The sequence below is a fragment of the Amyelois transitella genome, chromosome 11 (genome assembly GCF_032362555.1).
Source record: "Amyelois transitella isolate CPQ chromosome 11, ilAmyTran1.1, whole genome shotgun sequence".
Taxonomy (NCBI): domain Eukaryota; kingdom Metazoa; phylum Arthropoda; class Insecta; order Lepidoptera; family Pyralidae; genus Amyelois; species Amyelois transitella.
This window is the reverse complement of record NC_083514.1, coordinates 5160387-5186766: the sequence shown is the minus strand read 5'-3', so window position 1 is coordinate 5186766 and position 26380 is coordinate 5160387. Positions and strand designations below refer to the sequence as shown.

Sequence of the window (26380 nt, the reverse complement as noted above, 5' to 3'; positions counted from 1 at the left end):
TTTTCATTGGCCTTCCTGCTATTGGACTAAGCAAGCAGATCGATAATTCATCAGATATTGCATTATCTAGTCAAATGTGATTGAAATCATCAAGTAGTGTTAAAATCATAGAGTTTTTAATAGATTCCACAAAAATGAAGAAAATATCCGATATTTCTATGAACAAATATATCGATATATTGAATACAATAAATGTTTGACATAACATTGAATCAAACCGACACATCGTATGGAAAACATCGAATAAATTCGATATATCGATGTTACGTGAGTATCTCTAGTTTGTGGTACTAATACTATAGGCACAAACTGAATAGAGATTATTGGAACAAAATAAAAACAACATAAACAGCACTTATTTGAAATCAGTAAATAGTTTAAAAAACACCTAAATTGCTCTCTTTCTATTAAAGAATACTAACAGTGATATATGAAGTATAATGCTTATCGTATAAGTTGAATTAGAATACTGTACACAACAACGAAATGGATAAACTAACAGTGATATCAGGGACACTCTTCATGGCTGCAGATGTTTTTGCAATAGTAAGCTTAGCTATGCCTGACTGGATAATAACGGATGTCGGAGGTAACATAAAATGTGGAATATACAAATATTTTCATGGATTTAAACAAGAAACATAACTTCATAGTATACAATAATAAAAGCATGTATAAATTATATAGTGATATGGGGAGATAGCTGTGCCACTTCCCTTTGTGTACTATGTCCAAATCTTCTATAGTGTCACACTTAGCGCAATTTCTCAGATAAGTCTATGTATTATGTTTGTATGTAATTGTATTCACTTGTTCTTAGTTCTTACAATGGCTGTGCCCATTTAAACATAATTTCAACACAATAAAATTTTACTTTTCTTAAAGGTAAATAATATTGTAAGTCACAAAAAGTTACAATATAATTTATATTACATATTTTTTTTAAATTATTATCATCATTGAACAAGTCTTATAGATATGGCAACAGAAACAAGAGTGGGAACAGAGTGAGTGAATAACTAACTCGTCCTAACTTAATCTGTTGTGATCGAGAATTACAGATGATCAGTTCTTTTTTCCAATCTCATCTATTTTCCTTGACAAGCAACCATTAATATGGCGCTCATACTTGGTGGTAGCACTTAGTCTTAACCTGATACAAGGATTCAGCCTGTATGGTAAATTAATCTGTCATCCTTTAGTAAGTCCTGAAATCCCGGCTTGTAATACCAGAGAACCATTCATTAGGTGACGGTGTGAGCCAACGGTCTTGAAAAGACTGAATGGCCACGTTCAGTTATTTGGTTTAATGATAGAATTGAGATTCAAATAGTGATAGGTTGCTAGCCCATCGCCTAAAAAAGAATCCCAAGTTCATGCTTTACCAAAGAAAAAAATTGGTAAATTTGTATATGAAAAGTCCATGTGACTTACTTGCGTTGTATAACTATGCCTATTTCTTACATATTCTGTGGTATTACTTAACCTGGCCTAGGGTGGCGCCTTGACCTTGTCATTTAAGTAAAATCGATCAAATCCTTGAACATCAACTCCTGGCATCGTTTATCGTCTCCGGGACCTTGACCTCCAACCCATCAAGATCCTTGGTCAGGGTAATTTGGCACCCGAGGTGCGAGGTATCCGTTAGGCCGTACGCGAGGTCGAGCATGTCTTTCTCAACCTCGCACGCCTCTTCTGGTAGCCTGTCAAAGTCCTTCGGATCCAGAACCATTCATTAGAATTATATTAATGATAAACAAAACATGTTTGGCCTGAGTTTGACATAATAGCCATATAATATGCATGTGAATTTTTGTCATAACATAGAGTAATATGATATATTCATACTGTATAAATAAGAGATTCAATTTGATATAGTTAATATTTGTATTGAAATCATTAATTGGGCAGGGAGCAAAGCAAACCCACACTTTGTGAAAAAAAGGTACTTAGACCTTTGAGTTTGGACTTTAGCATAATAATTTGATATGAAGGTTTTCTTTTTATACTATTTGTTATTTATAAAAAGTACATTATGAGTTTCAACTTAAAAAATTATATTCTATTACTAACGCCATCTATGATTTAAAATGCGCAACTGTAAACTGTTTTCCTCTTCCAATAGGGATGTGGAATATTTTTGGGAAAGTGTTTAAAACCATGCATAAGTACCGAATATAACCCAAACTATTTATTATTATTTTTTTATTTGAAGTAATACCTTTAAAATTATTTATTTAAAATTTCGCGCTAAAACGCGGGTACCTGTCAAACGGCCGCAGTGACGTCACGCGTTATAAAATATTGTCGAAGTTGTATGTAATGAATAGTTATTTCATAGTTGTGTGATAATAATATGAATTCAAAATTTTATAAATATTGTGCGGTGCCGCAGTGTAAAATTACAACTATAAAAACACCTGAAAAACTGTTTATTCACGTTCCACGTACAAAAACGATGCTGAAAAATTGGCTTCAATTAGCCCGTCGGCATCCGGCACTTGTATCTACACAAAGTAAAATGTATTTCTGTGAGGATCATTTTGATGTAAGTTTGATAATATTTGTTACATTTACTTGTATTAAAATAATTTAACTCTTCAAGTTTTCAAAGACGAAAACTCGAATTTTTAGGTTAGAAATAAAGTAAACAATGTTTCGTAGTTTCATTATAGTTGCCAATGATATGGAGAATTATCCAGAATATCATTTGATGGGCACAGTATCCCAGATCAGACTGAGAGCAGGTTGTGTGCCAAGAAAGTATGCATGTCAACCCGATAGAAAAGACGAACCAAAAACATAACAACTCGACTATTAGCAGTTAAAAGGCAAAGATTGGAATCAATAGCGGAATGTGAAAGAGAAAAAGAACAGACTCATTCTACACAAAGTATTTCCGTGGCTAAGATAATCGGACGGTAATCACGGTAATAATATGATCCAAATATCAACAAACACCATAGTATTTGACAGCGAAAATTCTTGTATTGCAACGCGTGACATCACGCATTTTGATTGGTGTTCATTGTCACGTGACTTGAGGATGAAATATTTAATTACATTTTATTAAATAAAAAAATAATCCCTTGTTTATTGAGGAAAATATTGTGTTTTTTATTATTTTTACTATAGAAATTACCTTTTCGTGGTAAAATTTTATACTTATTTGAGTACAGTCCACATCCCTATTATAAAGACACAAACTATCTATTTTATGAATTAATTCTTACATAACTGGGTTTAATTCCTACAAATCAATTAGAAAAATTTTCATAAACCTCTGATCGAATATACTTATAGTGATTTGTTAAAAAAAGTGTAAAATTAAATATAATAACAAAAATATTGATAGCAACTAAAAAAAGCTGTGATTTTACGCTAGTTTTTTACTTATTTACTATTTTTTTTTAAATGTAGACAATGTGCATTTGTCCACGGTACATTTAAGATTTTTGATTTGTAAATTGACGTCCGATGAAAATGCTGCAGTGTTTGTTTCGCTTCTTTCACATGCACTTTCGAAGACGGTAATGGATAGACTAATATTATTGTCAATAACCGATGTATCCAATTTTGGGAAATTGGTAATTTTTATCTATTTTCTATACTTGTTTTTAGGTGACACACGCCTTGGTCTAATGTGGTCTTGCATAACATTGTACAACAGACCACAAGTTTGTTTCACTCCAGACCTGCAGCCCGAGTGGCTGCTTGCTCTAATATGTATATTTATTGGTTGTATTTGCATAACAACAACAGTAATACTGCTTGCATCAAGTCATTTTGATAGAAATGTGATCTCATATGCCCGTTGGGTTGGATTTGCAGCAAGTGAGTAAATATAATTTTTAATTTTAATCTTAACTTATATACCTATTTAATTAGAAAACTAATCTTTTTAAACCGAGCAAGTAAAGCCAGTAAGGTCTGTTAATTAACTAAAGGCGAAAATACATACTTTATGTAAGACTAGCTGTGCCCGCGACTTCGTCCGCGTGGAATAGTTATTTTGGGCATCATATTTATTTATTTTTGCAAACATCCTCCTCAGGCGGTCAGGCGTTCACGCGTATTAGAAAAAACGCTGGTTCGCCGTATTAAATGTTTCGCTGCAAATTGCTTATAACGACTATATCTCAAAACCTATTCGTCTGATTTATATACTGTAAATGGCAATTTTAGTCTACATGAAAAGCCGAAAGTAATAAACATATTTATTTGGATAAGGATTAATACTGAATTAAAGAAAATTGGTTTCAAAATAACTTATGTTTATAATGAAAAAATAATCTTAAAAAATGAACATAAAAGTGGTTATTGTAAGTAAACCTTAAGAGATAGATATATGCTCTCGCGGACTTTTTTGTGGCAAAAAATGAGTACTTCACATCTTTAGTACATTGTTTTTCTATATCTTTGTTGGTTTGCGCAGCGTTCGCGTGGAAAGCTCGCAGATGGCCGACTCATTCAACTTTCACCTGCATTGTTGACGTTTCCCGTAGGAAATCCGGGATAAAATGTAGCCTATAGCCTTCCTCGATAAATAGACTATCTAACAGTGAAAGAATTATTCAAATCGGTTCAGTAGTTTCTGAGATTAGCGCGTTTAAACAAACAAATAAACAAACAAAGCAAACAAACAAAACAAACTCTTCAGCTTTATAATATTAGTATAGATGTAAATAACCGTTGATTTGATTTTGATGTAATTTGATTGAGGATCTGTCAATAGAATCATTAAGTTCATGGGGGATCAAAATCAGTTTAGTAGAGCTTTTAAAGTACCTAGTAGTAGTTAGTTAGTAAAATATTAATATTCCTTTTGAAGTACATAAGTATGTATTATATGAATGTTTTATTTTTCCAGTGGTTGTTTTCTGTCTTGCTGCAGTGATTTTCCCTATGGGCTTCCATGTAGATGAAATTGGAGGCCAGCCATACCAACTGCCTAATAGCCACCAAGTGGGAATTTCATACATATTATTTGTTCTCTCACTTTGGATAACAGTGATATCAGAATTGTTTGCTGGAAAGGTTTGTCTCCCACATTTTTAAGAGTCAAGATATTCCAACACGGAAATAGTATCAATTCAACATCAAAGGAAAAAATATGGAAACTTATAAATAATAAAAGTATTTTTCCTTAGATATAAAAAAAATATAAATATAACCACCTGCCTAGGCAAAACAGGAATCTGTTATATCTGGTTCTCTAGAGGTAAGGTATATTTAAGAATAAATTTAATGCAATTTATCAATGTAATAAAAAAAATTGTTTTATTTATTGGTTTGAATAAAATTTACAAAATTTTAAAAATATTAAGAGTAATTATCCCTGTATGTAGGGTAAAATAATAAAAAATGTATGTCAAAAATTGTATATTAATAGACCAAGACAGCCAAGCAAGATAGACAAGCCAAATTCGTACCATGAAGCAAAATGTGTTCGCTCATGGCTGAAGACGCGTAAAGGCGTCACTTTAATGAGTGGCGGCTGACGCACGGAGGCGTCACAGAAGATTTGTTAGCCGCCATGTGGAAAAGTCTTAAAAAGTGTGGTACGCAATGAATCGGTTATGAATGTCATTGAAATGTATGAATCCGTCGCTTTTTTGTGCCAATTCGAATTTGGTCGGTTAGCTAGTAATTGAGGTTATGTTTTTTTTTTTTGTATATGTCGCAGGAAAATGAAGTATCTAGAGATTTCGCGAAATCCCTAGGGATGTCACGAAATCACGGCATATGTTGAATATTCTTATTTACGACGCCTTCTTACTAAAATAGTCAGTGAAATGTCGTTTCACTAAATTAAATCTAGTGAAATGTCAGAAATATGGATACCTCCGAGTAAAAATCGTCCATTGTATATATAACGTCCATGCTCCTTACAACAAAGCGGTAGGCGATGGCACCGTGTGGTTTTAGTGGGTTCAAGCCCCACAAAACCCGTCCGGCTTCCCGTACCCGGCCGGGTAGACGAAGGTCTTTCCACACGTAAAAAAAGCTTAGGTTAGGTTAATAATTATGTAAGTACTTTTAAAAGGACTTAGCACGAACCTTTTTTATTCTTTATTTCACTAGATTGAGATGAGTGAAATTATATATCACTAGATTGAAATAGTATTTTGTCATATCACTAATAATTTTTTAGTAAGAAGATGTATTAAATAGGATTATTCACCATCTTCCGTGATTTCGTGGTATACCTAGGGATTTCGTGAAATTTCTGATATCCTCATTTCTCTGCGTCATATATATCTAGATAAATGCGCATTATCTAGAGCTGAAATTTTCAGGACATGTATTTCTAAGTAAGTATTAATTTGTTGTGTACATATATATCTTTGGTTGAATAGGTTGTTAGTCAAAGTTAAATTACTGATAGATGCGTGAACGAACTTTCCTGAAACTTATTATATCTGTTAAGAATACCAAGGCGACCTAAATGCAGCTTTCAGTAAGCTTCTTAGTGCTTCCGTTTAAGCGCTAGAAGGCTTTATCAATTACTTCTAGGATTTCCGATTACTCTTAAACAGTAGATTAAATTAGCACTATTAATTACCTATATGTTTAAGCCAAGGTCGCATATTCAATGGTTTCCGAGATACAGCTTTCTGCAAAACGTGACTCCAGCAGGAAACTAAATAACTCTAAAACCCTATGGCGCACAAATTAAATTTTTGCTGCACTTTTTTTGCTGAAATATAAGCTATCTGCTGATATTCATTACTTGCTTCTCCGGCTCCAGGAGGAAAAATCTTCCTGCTGGAACAGCGTTTCTCCAGCAGAATTTGTTTTTTCTGTTTATTTCCGAAACGGTTATGTGCACAAATTTTATATTTCGCGCACATTTACACGAGATAATGCATTAATTATTTAGTATACTCAGGAGGGTCTAGAACGAAACTTCCTGCTGGAGTCACGCACACGTTTTTGGCGGGATGAAAAGTAAATGTTCTTTATGGCATTCGTATTAGTTGGGATGAAGAATCGATGTATCGACGGTATAGATTTGCGAACTGTATAATTCTCACGTGGCTAACATAAGTTTGAGACATTCTCGTAGTTGATTATGTGGGTACATAAATAACAGAAGTTAGAGTTAAAATAATGTAATAATATTTATGTGACATTCTGCATGCATGTATTGATATAAATAAAATTAAATTTACGATACATATTTACATAAATCTTGCAGGACGAAAACTAAAACAACACTTTAAATCCGTTTAGTAACATGTATTGAATTGTCTTTTGTAAGTCTTGCACTGCTCATTGTTCATATTCACACTAAAACTCCCAACTCTGTTATCACTTCACATTGATGTAGATTCCTTCCGACGAATACTGCCTCTAATTTTCAATTGAATATCTGAAGTTGCAATGTGTTTTGTTGTTTTGCCGCCTCATCCTAGTTAAGCTGATCAAAATAAGGTGAGCATAATATGTGTCTGGGAACGACAAGGGTCAAGCGTCGAATCCTGTGGCCGCGGTAGCTTGTTACATCACCACGCAACAACATGCTACATATACAGGACGGCTGTCTAACAGAAAATGTTAAATATTAGCAATTGCTGGGAGGCTGGCTTTGCAATCGATTTGAGACTGATTGCTGCCAATGTAAGTGAGAGGAAAATGATTTAAGAACTCTAGTGCCTTAGCGCTGGATTCAAACGCCAACTCTCGAACGATGAAGTCCACAGGTACTGACTGCCTGTAGCTGCACATATAAAGAAATATTAATACAAACACAATAAATGGACAGTTGATGAACCTGGAACTAAACGCACATTATTGTTGAAAAATAAATAAATATACCTACTGACTAAAATTGATTTTGCATGTTGTGTTAATAAACTAAAATAGATAAGTGAGATATATACTTTTTGAGATTACAGATTAAAATTAGCACTACTTATCCATCCATCCCTGTGGTTAGAAACATTCATTTCTTATTTTAAATTTTAATTCCCCTCAGCATCGATTATCGATTGACAGGTCGGTTGTTTACAAACATGTGTCAGTTAGTGTCAAATTACACCGTGTTTATCCGGGTACCTACTTTTAAGAGATCTACATAGTCAATTTAATTTAATGAACAAACTGAACCAACTGGATGTTATTTGATTTAAAAAATTGTTATTTCTTGTAATGTAAGTGCACGATATCATTATCTATTATCTGAGACCTTGCCCGCGAAATTATAGCCTATGTTAACCTCATATCTTGATATAACAAATTAAAAATTATTATAGCGGTTTTAGGCATGTAAAAGACAGATACTTTTTAATTTAAAATTATAGTATGGACAACCTGTCAATAACTTTGAATAAAAATACATACATAAAAACACTCCTCTTTCCCGGAGGGACAGAAGGAGACTATATATATCCACTTGCCACGATCTCTGCATACTTTCTTCGCTTCATCTACATTCATAACTATTTTCATGCAAGCTCGGCGGTTTCGGGTACTCTTGACCTGACCCATTACCAGGACATCCTTAATTTGATCTCTCCTCCCTCCACACTCTCCTTGTATATCTGCTTAGTCAACCTGCTTTCATTCATCCTCTCCACATGACCAAACCATCTTAACATACCCTTTTCTATTCCAGTAACTACATCTTCTTTCACCTCACAACATTCCCTTATCACGCTGTTCCTTATCCAGACACTCAATTTCACACCCATCATACTCCTTAACGCTCTCATTTCCACTGCATTTATTCTGCTTTCATGCTTCTTTTGCCATTTCCAACTTTCACTTCCATTCATTAATGTTAGGACCAACACACCCTTATGCACAGCCAGTCGAGATAAAAATATCGGTCAAAATACCTCTAATATCTCAGTGATAATTTAAAATGGAGATATATTTATGTTTCAATTTAAAATACTTATACTAAATAATAAGCATGCACGAAATATTTTCTGAAAAAATAAATAAGCCATACAAAAAAAAAAACAAACATCCTGATGCTATTTGAAATCAAATCAATATGACTTTAAAATGAAAACATTAAAGCTAATAAATAGAATTTAACAATAGACATACGACTTTATGATGTATTTCAAATACACTTTGCGTTCCCTCTCCACAAACCAGTCCATCAGGTAACCAGCCATTAATGGTGCAGTTTTATACAATAAGAAAAACTTGTGAAGGTTGCCTGTGGCCCAAGCACATCTGGTTTGTAAAGCATGTTTAATACATTCATTTTCTCTGTCTTCCTTGGAAAGAAACTGAAATATAGTTGTTAGATCTGCAACAAAACAAATGCTGTAGTGCAAAATCAGGTGTATTAAAATATAAAGACCAAATTGCAGTGGATACACAATTTTGTTACTAACCTAATGTGTTTTTTGTAAAAATGTAGTACAATATCCTATAAGCAGTGAACTCTGGTGTATTAGTTCTGCTTGCAGGTAGCTCGCCATAAAGCATCTTAAGTTGAGTTTGGCACTGGTTAAACTCTTCATGGTCACCCTTTTCCAGGGCAATCCGAGCATGGGTCTCATACACTTCCACAGTAAAATTATCTCTTATGCCTTGTACCTAAAATAGAATAATGACAGATAAGTTTTATTTTTAAATATTATTTTATTTCTTATGAAAAAAAATCAACAATAACTGCCTACCATTATTTATTTTAACTAAATGCTGGCAGACTACAAAAGCTTTGCTGAATAAAATCAATCATGGCATGAGAAGTATGAATGACATGCTGTTTTTACCAATGGAATAGTTGATGTAACAGAGTTTATTGTATTGAGTACTTACTGTCAAATCTTGTCTTATTGATTTTAACTGATCACATGCATATCTATAATCCTGTCTATCTATCCATCTTTCTTTGACATTCCTAAGAGAATTTTTTAACACTGGCACTGGTCTCACTTCACAAGCCTCTGGTGCTTTTGTTAATCTTAGGAATGATTTCTCTATATCTGAACATGTTCCAACTATATGCATGTTATTTAGTTCATATTCTCCTTCTGCGTCCTGAATAATCAGTTTCTTATGAGTTGGCTCCACCCTCTTACTTGGTTGAATGGAACTGGCTATGGTGGGTACTACATTACTTGAATTTCCAAATCTTTCAGCTCGTTTTTGTAATTTTTCAGCTATTCCTTGAACATCCTCAGCAATAAACTGGTTGTTCATAGCAGCTTGTTTCTTTTTAGAATTCTTGAACTTTTCTGGTTTCTTTGTATCAAGTGATAATCGGTCTTTAACTTTTTGACGACCCTTGCCCTTCAATGTCTTCTTCTCTTCCATTTCATCACTTGATGCTGAAGATGAACTGTAAATGAATTTTCAAGACTATACACATACATTTAACACACATACATTACAAGATACATTATACGCTAAAAATATATTTTCTTAAAATAGATATAAAAGATTATAGTACCTCAATCTTTTCCTAGAAGGACTTCTGGATTTGCTTCTAGAATGCTGTCTTCTTCTTCTTTGTGATGGACTCCTGTGACTGCTAAAACTCCGTGAAGACAAGTTGTGTTTTGATTTTGTTTGTTCATTCTCTGATTTCTGATATAAAGACAAAGAACCACGCACAGGCTTAACCAATAAATTATTTCGTTCACTGTGAACACTAGGGATAGGCTCTTCATCCCAATTTCTAGTCCATATTTCATCTTTATTAGCTGCAGCTGTAATACGACCTTTTAAGCATATATCAATTTGATCCCGATCAAAACCAGTCTTACATTTCTCATAACATCGTTTAATATATCTTTCTAAGCTCTCTGGCCAAGTTCCAGCTGATGATTGACTTAATGTTGAAGATTTCAAAATATTTGATGATTCATTATTAACAGCCACATCAGATTCGTTTGCTTTATCGTCGCATATAGGTTCTTCTGGTTCTGGTATATCTTCTGTTGCTAAAGGAGGAGGAAGAGGAACATCAAGAGGGGGTGGTGGTGGTTTAGGGAGGTCAGGAGGGGGAGGACAAGGTGGTAATGGTGGAGGGTGATCTGGTAATGGAGGTAAAGAATCAGATATACTAGAATTCTGACCCTCTTCAAATGACTTATTTCCCTTCTTTCGTTTCTTTTTAGCAATACTATTGATCAAAAGTGGATTTTCGTTTTGCGGAATAGGAGTAGATTTTCTATTAGCATTAAGATTAAACCTGATAGGAGGCTGGTTAAAGAAAGGCCGACTGGTGTCCAATGGGGACATGCCCAACAAAGGAGTCGGAGGAGGTGGTTTTGAGAATTGAACGTGACCAAATTCATTCTTGCCGTCCTTGGGTTGAAATTGATGAGTAGTGTTATTAGAAAATCCTCCATTGTGGCTCATTTGATGAAAGTATTGGTTATAATAAGGTGGGTGGTACATACCACCCTGATAACTGTTGTATTGGTGGTTGTACAAACCATACATCCATGGGTTATGGTTCGGAGGCAACCCGTTCATTGTTTGTAAAGGAGGTTCTTTAGAATTATTTTCAGCCATCATTCGATGTATTTTGTAGAAATTATTCAATAGGTATCATAGTCTGCCTTGCACAAAATGGCGTCTCCGTTTAACTTAACAATTAATTATTACAATCGCAGTAAAAGAGTCTGTGCTCTGAAATAAATTGTAACGGCGTAACTGTTACTGGCGCAAAACACAAGATTATTTTATATATTTTAAACTCTTCAAATGAAAATTAAATACATAGCGATAAATCTTCAACTCGAAAAGGAAGAAACAATCACAGCACCAGCACAGATATTAATTTAATATATATGTCTAATAGGGATTTTCTCATAACATCGATAAAACGAATTTATTCGATATTTTCCATACGATGTGTCGGTTTGATTCAATGTTTTGTCAAACATTCATTGTATTCAATATATCGATATATTTATTCATCGAAATATCGAATATTTGCTTCATTTTTGAGGAAACTATTAAAAACTATGATTTTAACACTACTTGATGATTTGAATCACTTTTGACTAGAAAATGCAATTTCTGGTGAATTATCGATCAGTTTGCGTGAACCAGTAGCAGGAAGGCTCATTCAAAATCCTTTAGAGATTTGGTAAGATCTAAAAATTCAATTTCCTAAGCTTGATAAGATTGCCTTCAAATATTTAACTATTGTCGAATTAACATTCAAACATTTATTTCCAAATGCGGCTCAAAAAGATAAGTCAACAGAGAAATAGAATGAATGGTAAAAGATTAATTAAACTTATATTTTTGCAAAGTTTGTCCAAAGAGCATTGGTCTTTAATAGGTTAAGTGAAAGTTAGTTTTTGCCGGTAGATTAAGGCTAGTACTAAGTATGTCTTTTATTGTTTTTAAGTTTTCTGGTATGCAATAAAATATTTCTATTAAATATAATCTAAAAATATAATTTGTCGTTTTCATTTCACATACACAGGTATAACTCATCTTAGTCATCTCATCACTATCTTAGTAGTAAATAATTCTATTGAAGTAACACTCATAGAAAATTACTAGTTTAACTATGTTACTCTGGTCTCTAATTCTACATTCACACATACGAAATTAACGACCATAAAATTTGAGCATTTCATTGGAAAAAGGTAATATTAAACTTTAAAAAGGAACAATGGTTTCTAGTGATATATGGATAAACATCTATGCTGGGATCTGATGTTTTCTATCGAATAAAAATATCGATATAATTTTAAGTTGACTTCTAGTCTAAAAACAGGAGACACATTGGTTCACCGTATAGTTCCCTTGTATGCGCATAGCGCTAGTGTCGCATCTGGCTGGTGAAAAATGGTGCTGGGGTTTCCTACGTATTTTAACAACAAGATAGATAACATAATAACTGATCTCTTGCCAGTAAAATCAGTTTTTTATTTCAAAGAATTCGATAATATTATGGATACTTTCAACTTATTGTAAATAGTTGTACGGATTTTATTAAAATAAAAAGAATTTAATACTTAAATATTTTTAGTATTGCCATGATAATAACTTATATAATATAATAACTAAGGACAGAAGGATATTTATTAATATTTTTTGTCAAATGTTATATGGACAATTTTTTCTCTTTCAGCAAACCATCCATCCTAATTTGCATTATTGGACATAACAAGTACCACAGATCAACCATCAAACACTATTGATCAACCAACATCTCGAGCTCGAGTAATCCACATCCACAAGATAATCTTGAATTGGTATGAGCAGTTAGTTATGAAATAATTTTGGTTTGTCATTCATTCATGCAGTTATATTTATAACTCATGATTATAAAGTACTCATGCTGTTATATTAATAACAGCATGAGTACTTTATAATCATGAGTACTTTCATCAATAATTAATTTTTTGCAAATCACCAATACAAAAAAGAATAGGACCACTCCATCTCTTTCCCATGGATGTCGTAAAAGGTGACTAAGGGATGGGCTTACAAACTTGGGATTCTTTTTTAGGCGATGGGTTAGCAACCTGTCACTATTTGAATTTCAATTCTATCATTAAGCCAAATAGCTGAACGTGGCCATTCAGTCTTTTCAAGACTGTTGGCTCTGTCTACCCCGCAAGGGATATGGACGTGACCAAATGTATGTATGTATGTATGTATATATAATTAAAAATTTTCTAATGTTCCAGGATTCAGCACTCCAAGAATTAAAAAGATGAGAAGAAAAAGTGGAGAAACAGAAAAAGAAAATTAAATGTTTAAATGAAGTGGTCCGTCAACAAAAGATGAAACTTGACACCTTTAAAAATATAATAATTGAGTAGATGCAAAATAATTTAATAAATGTGGAATCAAAGGATTTTTTTAGAGAGGCAGATTTTAAAATGTAAAGGGTTGCCAATGCCAAAACAGTTCTCAGTTTGATTATTAATTATTTATATTTATTATTTTCGAAAAAATAATTAATAGTGTCTTTAATTAATTCTAATGATTGTTTTTCTTTTTCTTTTAATTGTTTGTCTATAAAATGTTTATTTAATTTATATTTTATAGAAAACAATGCCTAGACGTAAAAGAGGAGGAGATCTTGCCAGTTCTGCAGCGAAACGGCGGAAACAAAAAGAACATCAAAGAAATGAAACGGAAGAAGAGCGCGAAGCACGTTTACAAAATCAACGAACCAGGATGAGAACTCTGAGAAGCACAAAAAGTGAAGAAAGGAAAGAGAATGAAAGTGTAGAAGAATCGAGAATTTTAAAAGATAATTTAACAAAGGAAGCATTCCACTAGGACCCAACGAAAAAATATTACAATCATAAACATGTTGTGATCGGAAAAATGAATAACATTTGCCAATATTGCCACGCGAAAAAATTCAGTAAAGAAACACCAGGTCTCTGTTGCATGAATGGAAAAATTTGTCTACCACCACTGGAAGCACCTCCGCAGGAATTTCTACATTACATGACCGGGGAAACACAAGAATCAAAACACTTTCTTCAAAATATAAGATCATATAACTCCTGCTTCCAAATTACTTCTTTCGGAGTTACTTCGACCAACACTAATAGAAATGAATTTGAATATGTATTTTCAATTCAGGGGCAAATTTATCACAAAATAGGATCGTTACTGCCAATGCCTAACGAAGACTATAAATTTCTGCAAGTATATTTCATCGGAAATGAAGAACAAGAAATTGATCAACGATGCACAAATTTAAATGGTCTCGAAATAATCCGAAATGCAAAAAATCTAAAGTTGTGTGTCTTTGTCAAAAATCCAAAATATTGGATCTCCAATCATACTATGTAATGGAACGAGAATGATCGTAAAACAGCTATCGAATAATATTATTGAAGCTGAACTTATTTCTGGAAAGAACAAAGGATAAACAGTATTTATACCTAGAATACCACTGATATCTTCTGAATTGCGATTTCAATTTAAAAGACTGCAATTTCCAATTAAATTAGCTTTTAGTTTTACAATTAACAAAGCGCAAGGACAAACTAAAATATTGTGGCATTAACCTCAAAGAACCCTGCTTCTCTCACGGTCAGCTATATGTAGCTTGCTCAAGGGTAGGAAATCCGAAAAATCTATATATATATACTCCAGACAATAAAATGAAAAATGTTGTTTATAAGCAAATAGTGTAAACAATGAGCGAATGTTTTCAATAATTTTTTTTACTATCGCGTCAAAGTTTACTTTTTTATTTCACCTACCGTGTAATCTTATATCAACTCCCTGGCGAAGCCGGGTATTATAGCTAGTATTCTATAAATATACAGACAATTTTTTTTTTACTGTTTAATTTAATTTGATAAAGCCTTTTAAATATTTATTAAACGAAGAGAGCGTTGAATTTTTCTTGTTTTGTCATTATAAGTAGAGCTATCTGACACTTTTTAATTAAATTTTAAGTTTCCACTGAAAACCAGCGTCATGATCATTGAAAGCAGTTAGAATAAGAGTTGTGTTTTGCTTGTATTTTATGCTCCAATAAATAATTTCTTTCTTTCAGTACTATATAATGTTAAAATTCTTTTAAGTAACCTACCTAAACATATAAAGTACCTACTAGCTATTGCTCCGCGGCTTCACCCACGTGTTTGTCTAAATAATAAACATATATAACTATAACGTACTACGTTTTTAACTGTATTTATTTACAAAAAAGTAACCTTAATTTAAACTCGGGTATTTAACTACATCCACACCAAATTTCATCACAAACGGTCCAGCGGTTTAGCTGTAATTTGAATCATAGGGTATTAATTATATTTGATTTTCAAACACTTTATCAGAATGACATAGGTGATAGATAAAATATTGTTGAACCTTAGATTATAGCCGAGATAGTTAGAATTCCAGATGTAGAACCAAATAACAGACGTATTAAAATTTATAGTTACAACTGTGATTGGAAATAAACAATCTTAAGTCACTCATACATCGATAAAATATTATCGACTAAATGAACAAGTGAACATCTCTAGCCCCCATCTTTGTATCGGGTTTGTTTATTTAGGTATATAATATCTGTGGCGATATCAAACACAAAACGACAACTACACCACATTATTTATTTTTAATAAGTAGTATTATTCTTATTTTAGTACGTAAATATTTAATTACGGATATTATTATGGATTTGTTAAAAACTCCTTCTGTTCAGTCTTTATTAGACTCAGATTTAGAGTCTGTTGATAGTCTGCAGTATTTAGATATCGAAGAGGTAAAGTTTCCGTTGTTTCTCTTCCCTAATTTCGTACACTTGGGTGCCTTTACAATTTTAATTTCACACATTTTACCACACTTACACATCTTTCCTGTACTGTTTGTAGTTGGATGAAGTGGAGTATGCATTGCCAGCAAGTGAAGCTCCAACTCTAGCTGAAGTATTACTAAGTGATGAAGTAGAAGACCAGCAGTCTAAATTAGTCAGACCTGTGGAGGAATTTGATGCTTGCTCCGCTTTACAAGTTGATTTTTTACAGGCACTATCTCAGCAACTTGTTCAAGCTCAGGTGTGTATTTTTATTTTATTTTATTAAAGAAACCAACAGCGTATACATTAAATAGTGATACAGTATTAATCTTATGCTATTATGAGGCCAATGACAGGTTTCTCTTACTATTACTGTAATAAAGTCAATAGTTACTGATAAAGAAAGTACTTATCACTTAATCAAGACGCTAGTATATTTTAAGTCTCTAATTTTAGGTGTGAATAAAAAAGTTAAATTTAACCGAATTGGAATGGCAATCTGTGGAATGAGTGGTTTGAAGTGCTTACATTAATAAATACTCAGTACCCCGTTGACCGAGCTTTGCTCGGTCTACCAGAGACGGCACAGATATAGTTTCTTAAAACGCGGTTTTTAAAATGTTTATATATCTTGGGAACCGAGCTTTTCTCGAACCTAGGACCTTGATAAATCGATTCTTTGAGCCAAAAAGCCCCTAATTTGTAACTTTCATGGAGCCGTTTCCGAGATCCTGTTTATATATATACAAGAATTGCTCGTTTAAATATATTACTCATTAAAATTGAATGGGGTTAAACTCTTGAAACGGGCCACCGCCGGAGAGGGGTGGGGAGGGGGCAGGGGGATGGGGGAGGGGTTAACACCCCCCCTCCCGTGACCCCCCCTTGCCGGAAGCCTATAGTTTTTTTTTTACGAATTTTTAAAGTTTTCATATAAAAAGTGTGCTAAAGGTCATTAACCGCCAGATGGGCAAGGGGGGGGGAAAGTCAGAAGGGATGAAAGGGGTGAAGGTGAGTTAAACCTAACCTAACCTATACGTACTGTCTATTATACTTTTTTACTCAGTTTGAATGCTCCGCTCGCTTCGCTCGCTCCGCTCGCTTCGCTCGCTCCGCTTTGGTGGTTTACACCAACCTAACCTAACCTAACCAAACCGAGTTTGATTTGTGACTAATTTGTTTCTTTTCATTGCGGGGGGCTACCGCCCCCCGACCCCCCCGTGCGGGGGGGCTGCGCCCCCCTGCACCCCCTGCTGTCCGTTTACCGACAGCTACTTTCGAAGTCAGTAGATAAGATGACAGTAGCACATAACCAAAACGGCGGATGGTGTTCTGTTCATAGTTAGTGTCTTTTTTGTTTTTACTTTTAAGCAAAGTTTTTGACTATATTTTTAGTGCTAAAATATATTAATTAATGTGTTGTACATGTTTTATGGACAAACTAATTATTTAATACTAAATTAACACAGTTTACAATGACAAACCGAAAATATTGCATTGTTTAGTGCAATTTTTAAGATTTTCAAAAATTCGTATAAAAAAAAGGGGGGGCTTCCGGCAAAAAAAAATACTTGGGGGGGGTCATACAAACCCTCCCCTACCCTCCCCACCCCCTCCCCAACCTCTCTGGCGGTGGCCCGTTTTAAGAGTTGAGCCTTGAATGGAGTGGTATCGAGTAAATAATCTATATATACTAATATTACAAAGAGATATTAAAAAATAAAAATGCAGGTGTAAATATATCTCCTGCCAAAATAGTAGTACATGTATGCATATATGTTTATACATATATGTACACACACATATACATACATAAACAGACAAATAATTTTTTTTGTGTGATTTGTCCCTATATATTTATTAATTTATTTATTTAATGTTAACATATTTATAATAATACTGTCACTTAATTGCCTCTAAGCCCTGGTGCCTGCAAAGGGGTCAATATCATGAAATGTAGAATTATATGTCCTCACAATTCGCGCTGTAATCACATTTTTTGCGTATTTAGTTTTAAATGCCGAGAATGGAAAAGGGTGGTCTGAGGCGTCCGAGTCAATGGGGTTCGGTAAAAAATGTTGGCAATCAAATCAGGACAATCCAGTCTTGCTATGTCATATAAAATACACATATCGGCGATAGTACGTCGTTGGGCTAGGGTAAGCAAACCATGCGCGCGGCAACTGTTTTCGTATGATTCGTAGGGTCTGCGGGCACGATAATTAAGATGATTAACAAATGTTTTTTGGATACGTTCTTATTGATTAATGTAAATGTAAATATTATAGAAGGGAGACCAAATAGGACATGCATATTCAAGTATGCTTCTGACATAGGCAAAATAAATAACTTTTATGGCAGATAATTTAGAGAATGAATTATAAATGCGCAAAACAAAACCGAGATTTCTAAAAGCTTTGTCCTTAATATGATTTATATGATCGCAGAGAATCATTTTATTATCAAAAATTACTCCCAAATCTCGAGCAAGTTTAGTTCTGTCTATAACTACTCCGTTGAAGCTATAATTGAACATGATAGGTTTACTTTTACGGGTAAAGCTAATGCATTGACATTTCTTTACATTGACAGTAAGTTTATTGTCTATATAATATTTTATCTATATATATTTATTTTGGTAACTTTACAGTAAAGTGTGGCATGAGTTAAGTTTCAACTCTGTTATTTTCAAATATCCTTGCTCTGATGAACACTTGACAATGAAGGGTTTCATTTTTACCATGCATGCAATAAAATAACAATTTTGACTTTGATTTGTATTGTAAACAATTTTAATTTTTTATTAAGAATTTAAAATCCACAGTTTGAGAAAAATGAACTAAGTTGAGGTTTAGCAGCTGAACTAAAGGTATCTTCCTGTTTAAGTGGTGGCTTCTTCAGAGAAATCTTTTCATGCCCCTTCTAAATGAAATTCATAATGACACTGAATAAGCTTTTATTGCAGGAAATTGTTTTTATGAATATTTTGTTTAATTATTTTACAGGAAAGATCATCCACAGGTGTAGTCACAACTCTTGGTGTTGCAAAAGATGGCAGATTGACAGTAGGGACAGCTCATGGACATCTCTTGTCATTTTTTGAACAAATATTACGATGGGTTTGTGATTCAAATGCAGACTGTGGAGCAGTTTCCTGCTTGTCATATAATAGTGATGCTACACGCCTTTTAGCGGGATATGCTCGAGGGCTTATTTGTCAGTATGAAAGTACAAAAGGATTACTGCTGAGAAGGGTTACTTTAGGAGGAGAAATATGGGGCATATTAAGAGTGACTTGGGCAGGCACTGCAGGTCTAGCACTCGATACGGGTGGCTCTGTTTGGCTTATTAAGTTTTCACGACCTCTAGGAGTTCGATCAGCTCGTACTTCGTGCCTCTTTTCGGGAGCTAGAGGAGAAGTGGTAGCCATGAAGGCTCGCGATGCGCGCATTTTAGCTTTGGCCACCCTCTCAAGGGTTATCATAGTGGCGGGTGGGCGTGCGGCGGGAGTTCGTCTCGGTGGTCCACCCGACACTCTGCCAGTGCTAGAATGGTGTGAAACAGATCCCAGGATACTTATTTGCGCACGTTCAATAACATTGCAATGGTTATCAGTAAATATTACTGGCTCATCAATAGCTCTTCTGCCAATAAAACGAGCGGAATTAAAAACTACACCATTGTGGCTGGGATGGCTGGGCGGAAGTTTGGCTATTTTTGATTCTGATGAAAATCTTCGGTTATGGGGAGATGATTATAGTCAACCACTAGATCTTTCTCATATTGAACCTGTTTATGCTTCGGCTTTTTTCAAGGTCAGTATTATATGGTGACTGTATAAAAAGGATGTAGTTAATTTTTAAATGGCAAAGATTATTTCCATTAGAATTAGAAAATAAACAACACAGTAGGCGTTCATTTAGTGCATAAAAAATGCTGGATTAGTAGAGAATAAAAAACAAAGTGTCTAGTGTGCTAGCTGCTTCTCTTCCCGTGCGGATTGTAAATGTCAATTAAGAAAGGCTTTTTATTCTTGGATTATTTTAGACTTTCTGAATTTCTATTCCATCCTATAGCTGTAGGTGCCTTTCAGTCTTTATGAGACTTGACGCGCTGGACGCGCGACCTAAGAAATAAAGACGTACTTGTATGTAAGTAAAATTCTCAAGAGTAGAATGAAGATATTTTTTTTTTCTGATAAGGCATCAATTCGCCGTCTGGAACTCTGCATAAAAGTAACGCTTAATATTGTTTTTAGGGCGTATGGACGGACGGTCGCGTCTCCCGCGCTATGTGTACGGCTGGCGTGAGCGCGCTGGGCGGCGCGTGCGTGGCGGACAGCGCGCTCGCGTTGCTCGGCCGCCGCGGCATCGTGCGCGTTCGACCGCGCGACATGCTCGCTAGAGTACATGCGCTCATACGTTCTGGATATCACCTGCAAGCACTCAAACTACTCGAGCTCGCGAACAGTGGCGACGCGGAAAATGAAGCGAAAGATTTCATTAACCATTTGGCTCAGAGACCAAATATATTGGGAAATAAAAAAGTGGCCGATCAGGTCATCAAGCTGTGCTTGAAGTATAATTTGAGGTATGTGGTAATTTCTTTTTTCTAAAATTATCCCAATTCTTGCCATCTTTTCAATTCTGGTCTCATTTACTCAAACTCGTGAAGTCGAGTTCGCGGACGGCGGTAAAGAGTGGGAAAATTTAATATTATTTTCATGATCTTTTAAGAGGTATTTCACACTTTGCACGCAGTTCTAGGATTTCGACTGTTTTCAAAAATTAAATATTATTTTCATGACCTTTTAAGGGGCATTTCACACTTTGCACGCAGTACTAGGATTACTACGACTATTTTAAAATTGAAAAATATTAGCCACATTAATATTTAGTGCGCCACAACCATTTTATTGTAAATCTGCCACAGATTCAATTTCGGGATCGCTAATCTATTTCAATATTGATACATACATAAAATCACGCCTCTTTCCCGGAGGGGTAGGCAGAGACTACCTCTTTCCACTTGCCACGATCTCTGCATACTTCCTTAGCTTCATCCACACTCGGCGGTTTCGGGTACTTTTGACCTGACCCTTTTCCAGGACGTCCTTAATTTGATCAAGATACGTTCGTCTAGGTCTTCTCACTCCGACCTTTCCCTCCACACTCTCCTTGTGTATCTGCTTAGTCAACCTGCTTTCATTCATCCTCCTCCTTTAACTACATCTTCTTTCACATCACAACATTCCCTTATCACGCTGTTCCTTATCCGGTCACTCGATTTCACACCCATCATACTCCTTAACGCTCTCATTTCCACTGCATTTATTCTGCTTTCGTGCTTCTTTTGCCATACCCAACTTTCACTCCCATACATTAATGTCGGGATCAACACGCCCCTATGTAAAACGCGAATACAGACTAAGTTAATCTATGTTAAGTTTTTATTTTATCACTCACACAAAGAGCCCAGCCGGCCACAGCTTAAATTGTTGATTTTAAAATACTGTCGCATTTGATTGAACATGATTTCTACCTTAGCTAGCCGATGCGCTGGGACCAACAACTTCGGAATACAAAGTTTACTAAGTGTTCCGAGAGAAATTTTCGCGAAAGAACCAGCGGATAAATTTCATCACAATAATTGTTACATTAGAAGAAGTGTAGAAGTTCCTAATATATTTTTACTAATTAAAATAAAAAATATCTCCTATCACCGTTAGAGCATCTGTTAACACAAAAATGAATGTACATAACTTATTATTCATAAGAGTCATTAGTACAGCAGAGGTAGGATTTGAACCCGTGTCTCCACACGCACTGTTCGCAATAGTTCTCTTATTTAACTCAAAACATTCCATCCATTCGAACAATCCATCCATTCAAAGTCTGTACGACTTTGAACAGCGGTCAAAAGTTAAAATAATTCGGAGAGCGCGCATTTAAATTTCATGATATTTCAGAATTTATATATCCAATTAATGTGCTGTAATGGGTAAACTACTCTATATCCGTAAAATTATCTTGATGATGAAATAACTTTTACTCATAATATCTTTGTGTAGTAATGATGCTTAAAATGCACTTTTAATTTACATTAATATAAAATACCTAAAAGTTAATTATAGAACCTTTTTATAGAACTACTTCTTTTAAAAAGAGCTAACTCTTATCGGTGGAATTAAGTGAAATTTCCTTCATTCATATTTTTATTTGTTGGTATGTTGCAACGTTTTTGTAATATATTTTATGCACATACGAGGGTCAAACTGAAAGTTTTTAGAAAATCAATAATATAATTTAAATATCCGCGCTTCGGTTTCCTATTGCATTGACGTCAATGGAATAGGAAACTCAGCAGTTTTATTTTATATTTTAAAGCATGTTATTTTCGATATAACAGCACCTTGCCCACTCTTCCTTAGGTGTCTTTTCGACGGCCCTTTCAAACGCAGCGACTGCTTCCTCAGCGTTCACAAAACGTTTACCGCGAAGTTTTTCTTTTATTTTGGGGAAAATAAATAGAAATTACAAGGTGCAAGGTCGGGGCTGTGTGGCGAGTGACCCAGTAATTCCACATTTGATGTCTTTAAAAAGTCGATGGTTCGCCTGGCGGTGTGCGCCGAGGTGTTGTCGTGATGGAGGATTCTGCTGCGAGGTCGTTTTCAAAGACAAGTGGCAAACAAATATTTGTGTACCACTCTGCATTAACTGTTTTTTGATCCTCTAAAATAATTGTTGCGTAATGGCCTGTCCTTCCGAAGAACGAAGCCACCATCTTTTTTCCCCACACTTCGACCTCCCTTCACTTTTGTGGGCAACTCCTCGAACGGAAACACCCACTGGGCCGACTGCCTTTTAGTTTCTGGATCATAACAATAAATCAGTCAGAAACTATCCAAAAAGGCTCGACTGGCTGTGCACAGGGGCGTGTTGGTCCCGACATTAATGTATGGGAGTGAAAGTTGGGTATGGCAAAAGAAGCATGAAAGCAGAATAAATGCAGTGGAAATGAGAGCGTTAAGGAGTATGATGGGTGTGAAATTGAGTGACAGGATAAGGAACAGCGTGATAAGGGAATGTTGTGATGTGAAAGAAGATGTAGTTACAGGAATAGAAAAGGGTATGTTAAGATGGTTCGGTCATGTGGAGAGGATGAATGAAAGCAGGTTGACTAAGCAGATATACAAGGAGAGTGTGGAGGGAAAGGTCGGAGTGGGAAGACCTAGACGAACGTATCTTGATCAAATTAAGGACGTCCTGGTAAAGGGTCAGGTCAAAAGTACCCGAAACCGCCGAGCTTGTATGAAGAGAGTTATGAATGTGGACGAAGCGAAAGAAGTATGCAGAGATCGTGGCAAGTGGAAAGAGGTAGTCTCTGCCTACCCCTCCGGGAAAGAGGCGTGATTTTATGTATGTATGTATGTAACAATAAATCCAGCTTTCGTCACCCGTAAGTATGTCGATAACGGCATTTGAGTCACCTCCGTTAAATTTTTCAATCATATCACGGCACCAATTAACACGACGGAGTTTTTGGGCCTCAGTCAAATTATGGGGTATCCACCGGGCACAAAGCTTCCTGACCTCTAAATGTTCATGGAGGATTTTATGGATTTGGCTCATACCAATGCCTAGACTTGTCCGAATCTGCTGATAGGTAACTCTTTTGCCAGCCTCTACCATACGCCGCACAACACTGATGTTTTCTTCAGTCGTCGCCGTAGAAGGCCGTCCCTCACGCAGATCATCGGTGAGATTAGACCGACCACGCTTAAATTCATTGAACCAGTTGTAAACAGTGGCACGAGATGGGGCTTCATTATGAAAGGCCAATCGAAGCCTATTGTAACTTTCTTGTTGAGTTAACTTACACCGAAAGTCATAAAAAATCATTGCTCGAAAATTTTCTCGCGTTAAATTCATATTTTTGACACGAATTATTTTCACCTTGTCGCCAAATTACAAAAATAATGATAATTTAATGAAATTTTTACTCATTATTATTGCTAAAGAGTTCCATTTTTGAAATCCGAATTAATTTTTTATTATATAAATAATAAATGGCCAGTTCTAAAAACTTTCAGTGTCGCCCTCGTATAAACCGTGTGGCCAGCGCACGCAAGAAGAGGGAGCACACTCTTCCCGGATTACTTTACAAATATTTAGATTTAATATAAAGATGAAATCTTTCGGATAATGCAGCTTTCTAATGGTAAAAGAATATTTGAAATTGGTTCCGTAGTTTTAAAGTTTATTTGTTACAACACACAAATGTTGTATCTTCTTTGTTAGTGTGGATTATGATATATTAAATATGTTATTTTGTTTTGGACGTTAAAATAGCGTAATTGATAAATTTAGACCATAAAAATATCATGAATATTCCCTATTGTTTCAGGGAAGAGCTTTGGTGCACATTGTGGGAGCAGTGTTCTAGCGAAAACGCATTTGTCGAAGCCTTGGGCGACGCAGTTGTTATGTGCAAACTAACAGATATTGCTCCAGCCCCTGATGCTACTCAGGTAGATATAGGCAAATTTTGTATATATTTTTTAATGGAGGTTGTTCCTTTGAACCCCTGTTATGAAAATGATGGACTGTATAATGAGATGAAATAAAATCGGTAATTATTATGAAATTATACCGTATTATGAAAGTATACCGTGCCGACCCCATGTAGAAAGTAAGAAAAGGTAACGAGAAAGAAAAGAAATATTTTATATTAATGTAAATTAAAAGTGCATTTTAAGCATCATCACTACACAAAGATATTAATTCTTATGAGTAAGAGTTATTTCATTATATAGATTACATACATATGTACATATAATCACACGTCCATATCCCTTGCGGGGTAGACAGAGTCAACAGCCTTGAAAATACTGATAGGCCACGTTCAGCTGTTTGGCTCAATGATAATGCCGGGAATAATTCGGGAGATAGGTTACCGTTTTAAACTTTAAGACTTGATGAAAATATTCGAAAAATAAGGGAAAATCGTATACGTCGGAAATAAACTCTAAACAAGAGTTTATTTCCGACGTATACGATTTTCCCTTAGTTTATTTAGATTATGCGCTTTGATTTTAACATGAAATGTTTCTTAAATTGAACTTGTTAATACAAACAATGAATTGGTCGTATTGTTTCTCATTTGTTTGATGATTTGAGTTCTATAGAGAACATCAAAGTCGTAAAATAGTATTTTTTATTTTTTGTAAGCGACCAGTTGTAACCTCTTTTCTCTAAGTAACAGAAGTAAAAAGGTAAAACCAATGTTCAATTTCAATCCGAACCTAACCGTTATTCTGTGTACAACTTTCAATACAGCAATTAATAGAACGCCTGGCTGACTTCGAGCCGGGTCTAGTAGAGAGAGTCATAGCTTCGTTGCCGCTCACGTCCTTGGACCCGCACCGCGCCAGCGTTTTCGCAAGAGAAAAGAAACTGTGGCGTGCCGTGGGAGCTGTAGCCGCGGCACTTGGTAGATATAGATATGAATACTTTTAAAATCATTTTTTGAAATGTACCAAATTAACATATTGCCTTGTTAACAAGGAATTTAGGACCTCTCCATCTCTTTCAATTTGGTTTTTGAGTATTTTTGAGGCTAGTTGTAATATTTTATAAAAGACTAGAGTATCGGGAATGCGTTTATCGGGAATTTCAGTAATACTTTTCTTAGTGAACACTTAGACCGCAAAAAAGTAGTTTTTTTTATATATTTGGTACTCTTAAATAATTAAATACGCTGAACCTAGAGATTCATGATAATGGCCATACCAATTGGAAGATAGAAGATATTATGTTTGTTGTTATTCTGAACTTAACTTTTAGGCGGCAGCAGCGGCGCGATGCGTTCGCTAGTGGCGCATGTGTCCCAATCATGTGGCGGCGGCGCGGCGTGCGCGTGCGCGGGCGCCGCACTCGTGCTGGCGGCCGCCGACGCGCTGGCGGGCCGCGGCGCCGGCGGTCGCCCACTGCCCGACCACGCGCGGCCCTCCGCCCGCCACGACGCGCTGCACACGTTGCTGGCTGACGAGGTGAGCGGAGATAGGCTATGTCACGTCATAAAATCACGCCACTTTCAATGAGGGGAATTTCATGGAGTACCTACCTACATGTTTCCACTTTTATAAAATTTTCTTACCAC

At 35.3% G+C, this 26380-nt stretch overlaps 3 protein-coding genes across 3 annotated transcripts in view; 2 read left to right on the top strand and 1 right to left on the bottom strand.

The window, feature by feature from the left end:
* Nucleotides 1-259: 259 nt before the first annotated feature.
* LOC106134931 (uncharacterized protein C16orf52 homolog A) lies at nucleotides 260-8930 on the top strand. The gene is made up of 3 exons (XM_013335077.2): nucleotides 260-589; nucleotides 3622-3834; nucleotides 4871-8930. Exons 1-3 carry the CDS (start codon nucleotides 487-489, stop codon nucleotides 5056-5058), a joined length of 504 nt encoding a protein of 167 aa, XP_013190531.1. The 5' UTR covers nucleotides 260-486; the 3' UTR covers nucleotides 5059-8930.
* On the bottom strand, nucleotides 7106-11493 carry LOC106135136 (leukocyte receptor cluster member 8 homolog). Its single transcript, XM_013335343.2, has 5 exons — nucleotides 10421-11493; nucleotides 9787-10309; nucleotides 9357-9561; nucleotides 9061-9268; nucleotides 7106-7723 (listed from the first exon to the last, which is right to left on the bottom strand). Exons 1-5 carry the CDS (start codon nucleotides 11491-11493, stop codon nucleotides 7561-7563), a joined length of 2172 nt encoding a protein of 723 aa, XP_013190797.1. The 3' UTR covers nucleotides 7106-7560.
* A 4467-nt stretch (nucleotides 11494-15960) lies between these two features.
* Nucleotides 15961-26380, top strand: part of LOC106135070 (vacuolar protein sorting-associated protein 8 homolog) — a 17715-nt gene continuing 7295 nt past the window's right edge. Inside the window, exons 1-7 of the mRNA XM_060946400.1 lie at nucleotides 15961-16186; nucleotides 16296-16478; nucleotides 19225-20034; nucleotides 20478-20809; nucleotides 24626-24749; nucleotides 25558-25711; nucleotides 26065-26270. Of these exons, the coding sequence (XP_060802383.1) occupies nucleotides 16097-16186; nucleotides 16296-16478; nucleotides 19225-20034; nucleotides 20478-20809; nucleotides 24626-24749; nucleotides 25558-25711; nucleotides 26065-26270 (1899 nt within the window). The 5' untranslated portion in view covers nucleotides 15961-16096. The remainder of the gene's footprint in view (nucleotides 16187-16295; nucleotides 16479-19224; nucleotides 20035-20477; nucleotides 20810-24625; nucleotides 24750-25557; nucleotides 25712-26064; nucleotides 26271-26380) is intronic.

What these genes read in the sequence shown, in the direction of transcription:
- LOC106135136 (XM_013335343.2), bottom strand. Translation starts at nt 11,493, where the DNA reads ATGATGGCTGAAAATAATTCTAAAGAACCTCCTTTACAAACAATGAAC. An exon ending in CAATAAGACAAGATTTGACA is followed by an intron (nt 9,562 to 9,786) that starts GTAAGTACTCAA and finishes ATTCTATTTTAG; the next exon opens with GTACAAGGCATAAGAGATAA. An exon ending in TTGAAATACATCATAAAGTC is followed by an intron (nt 7,724 to 9,060) that starts GTATGTCTATTG and finishes TTATATGTGCAG; the next exon opens with CTACAGGCAGTCAGTACCTG.
- LOC106134931 (XM_013335077.2), top strand. Translation starts at nt 487, where the DNA reads ATGGATAAACTAACAGTGATATCAGGGACACTCTTCATGGCTGCAGAT. An exon ending in GATAATAACGGATGTCGGAG is followed by an intron (nt 590 to 3,621) that starts GTAACATAAAAT and finishes ACTTGTTTTTAG; the next exon opens with GTGACACACGCCTTGGTCTA. An exon ending in TTGGGTTGGATTTGCAGCAA is followed by an intron (nt 3,835 to 4,870) that starts GTGAGTAAATAT and finishes TTATTTTTCCAG; the next exon opens with TGGTTGTTTTCTGTCTTGCT.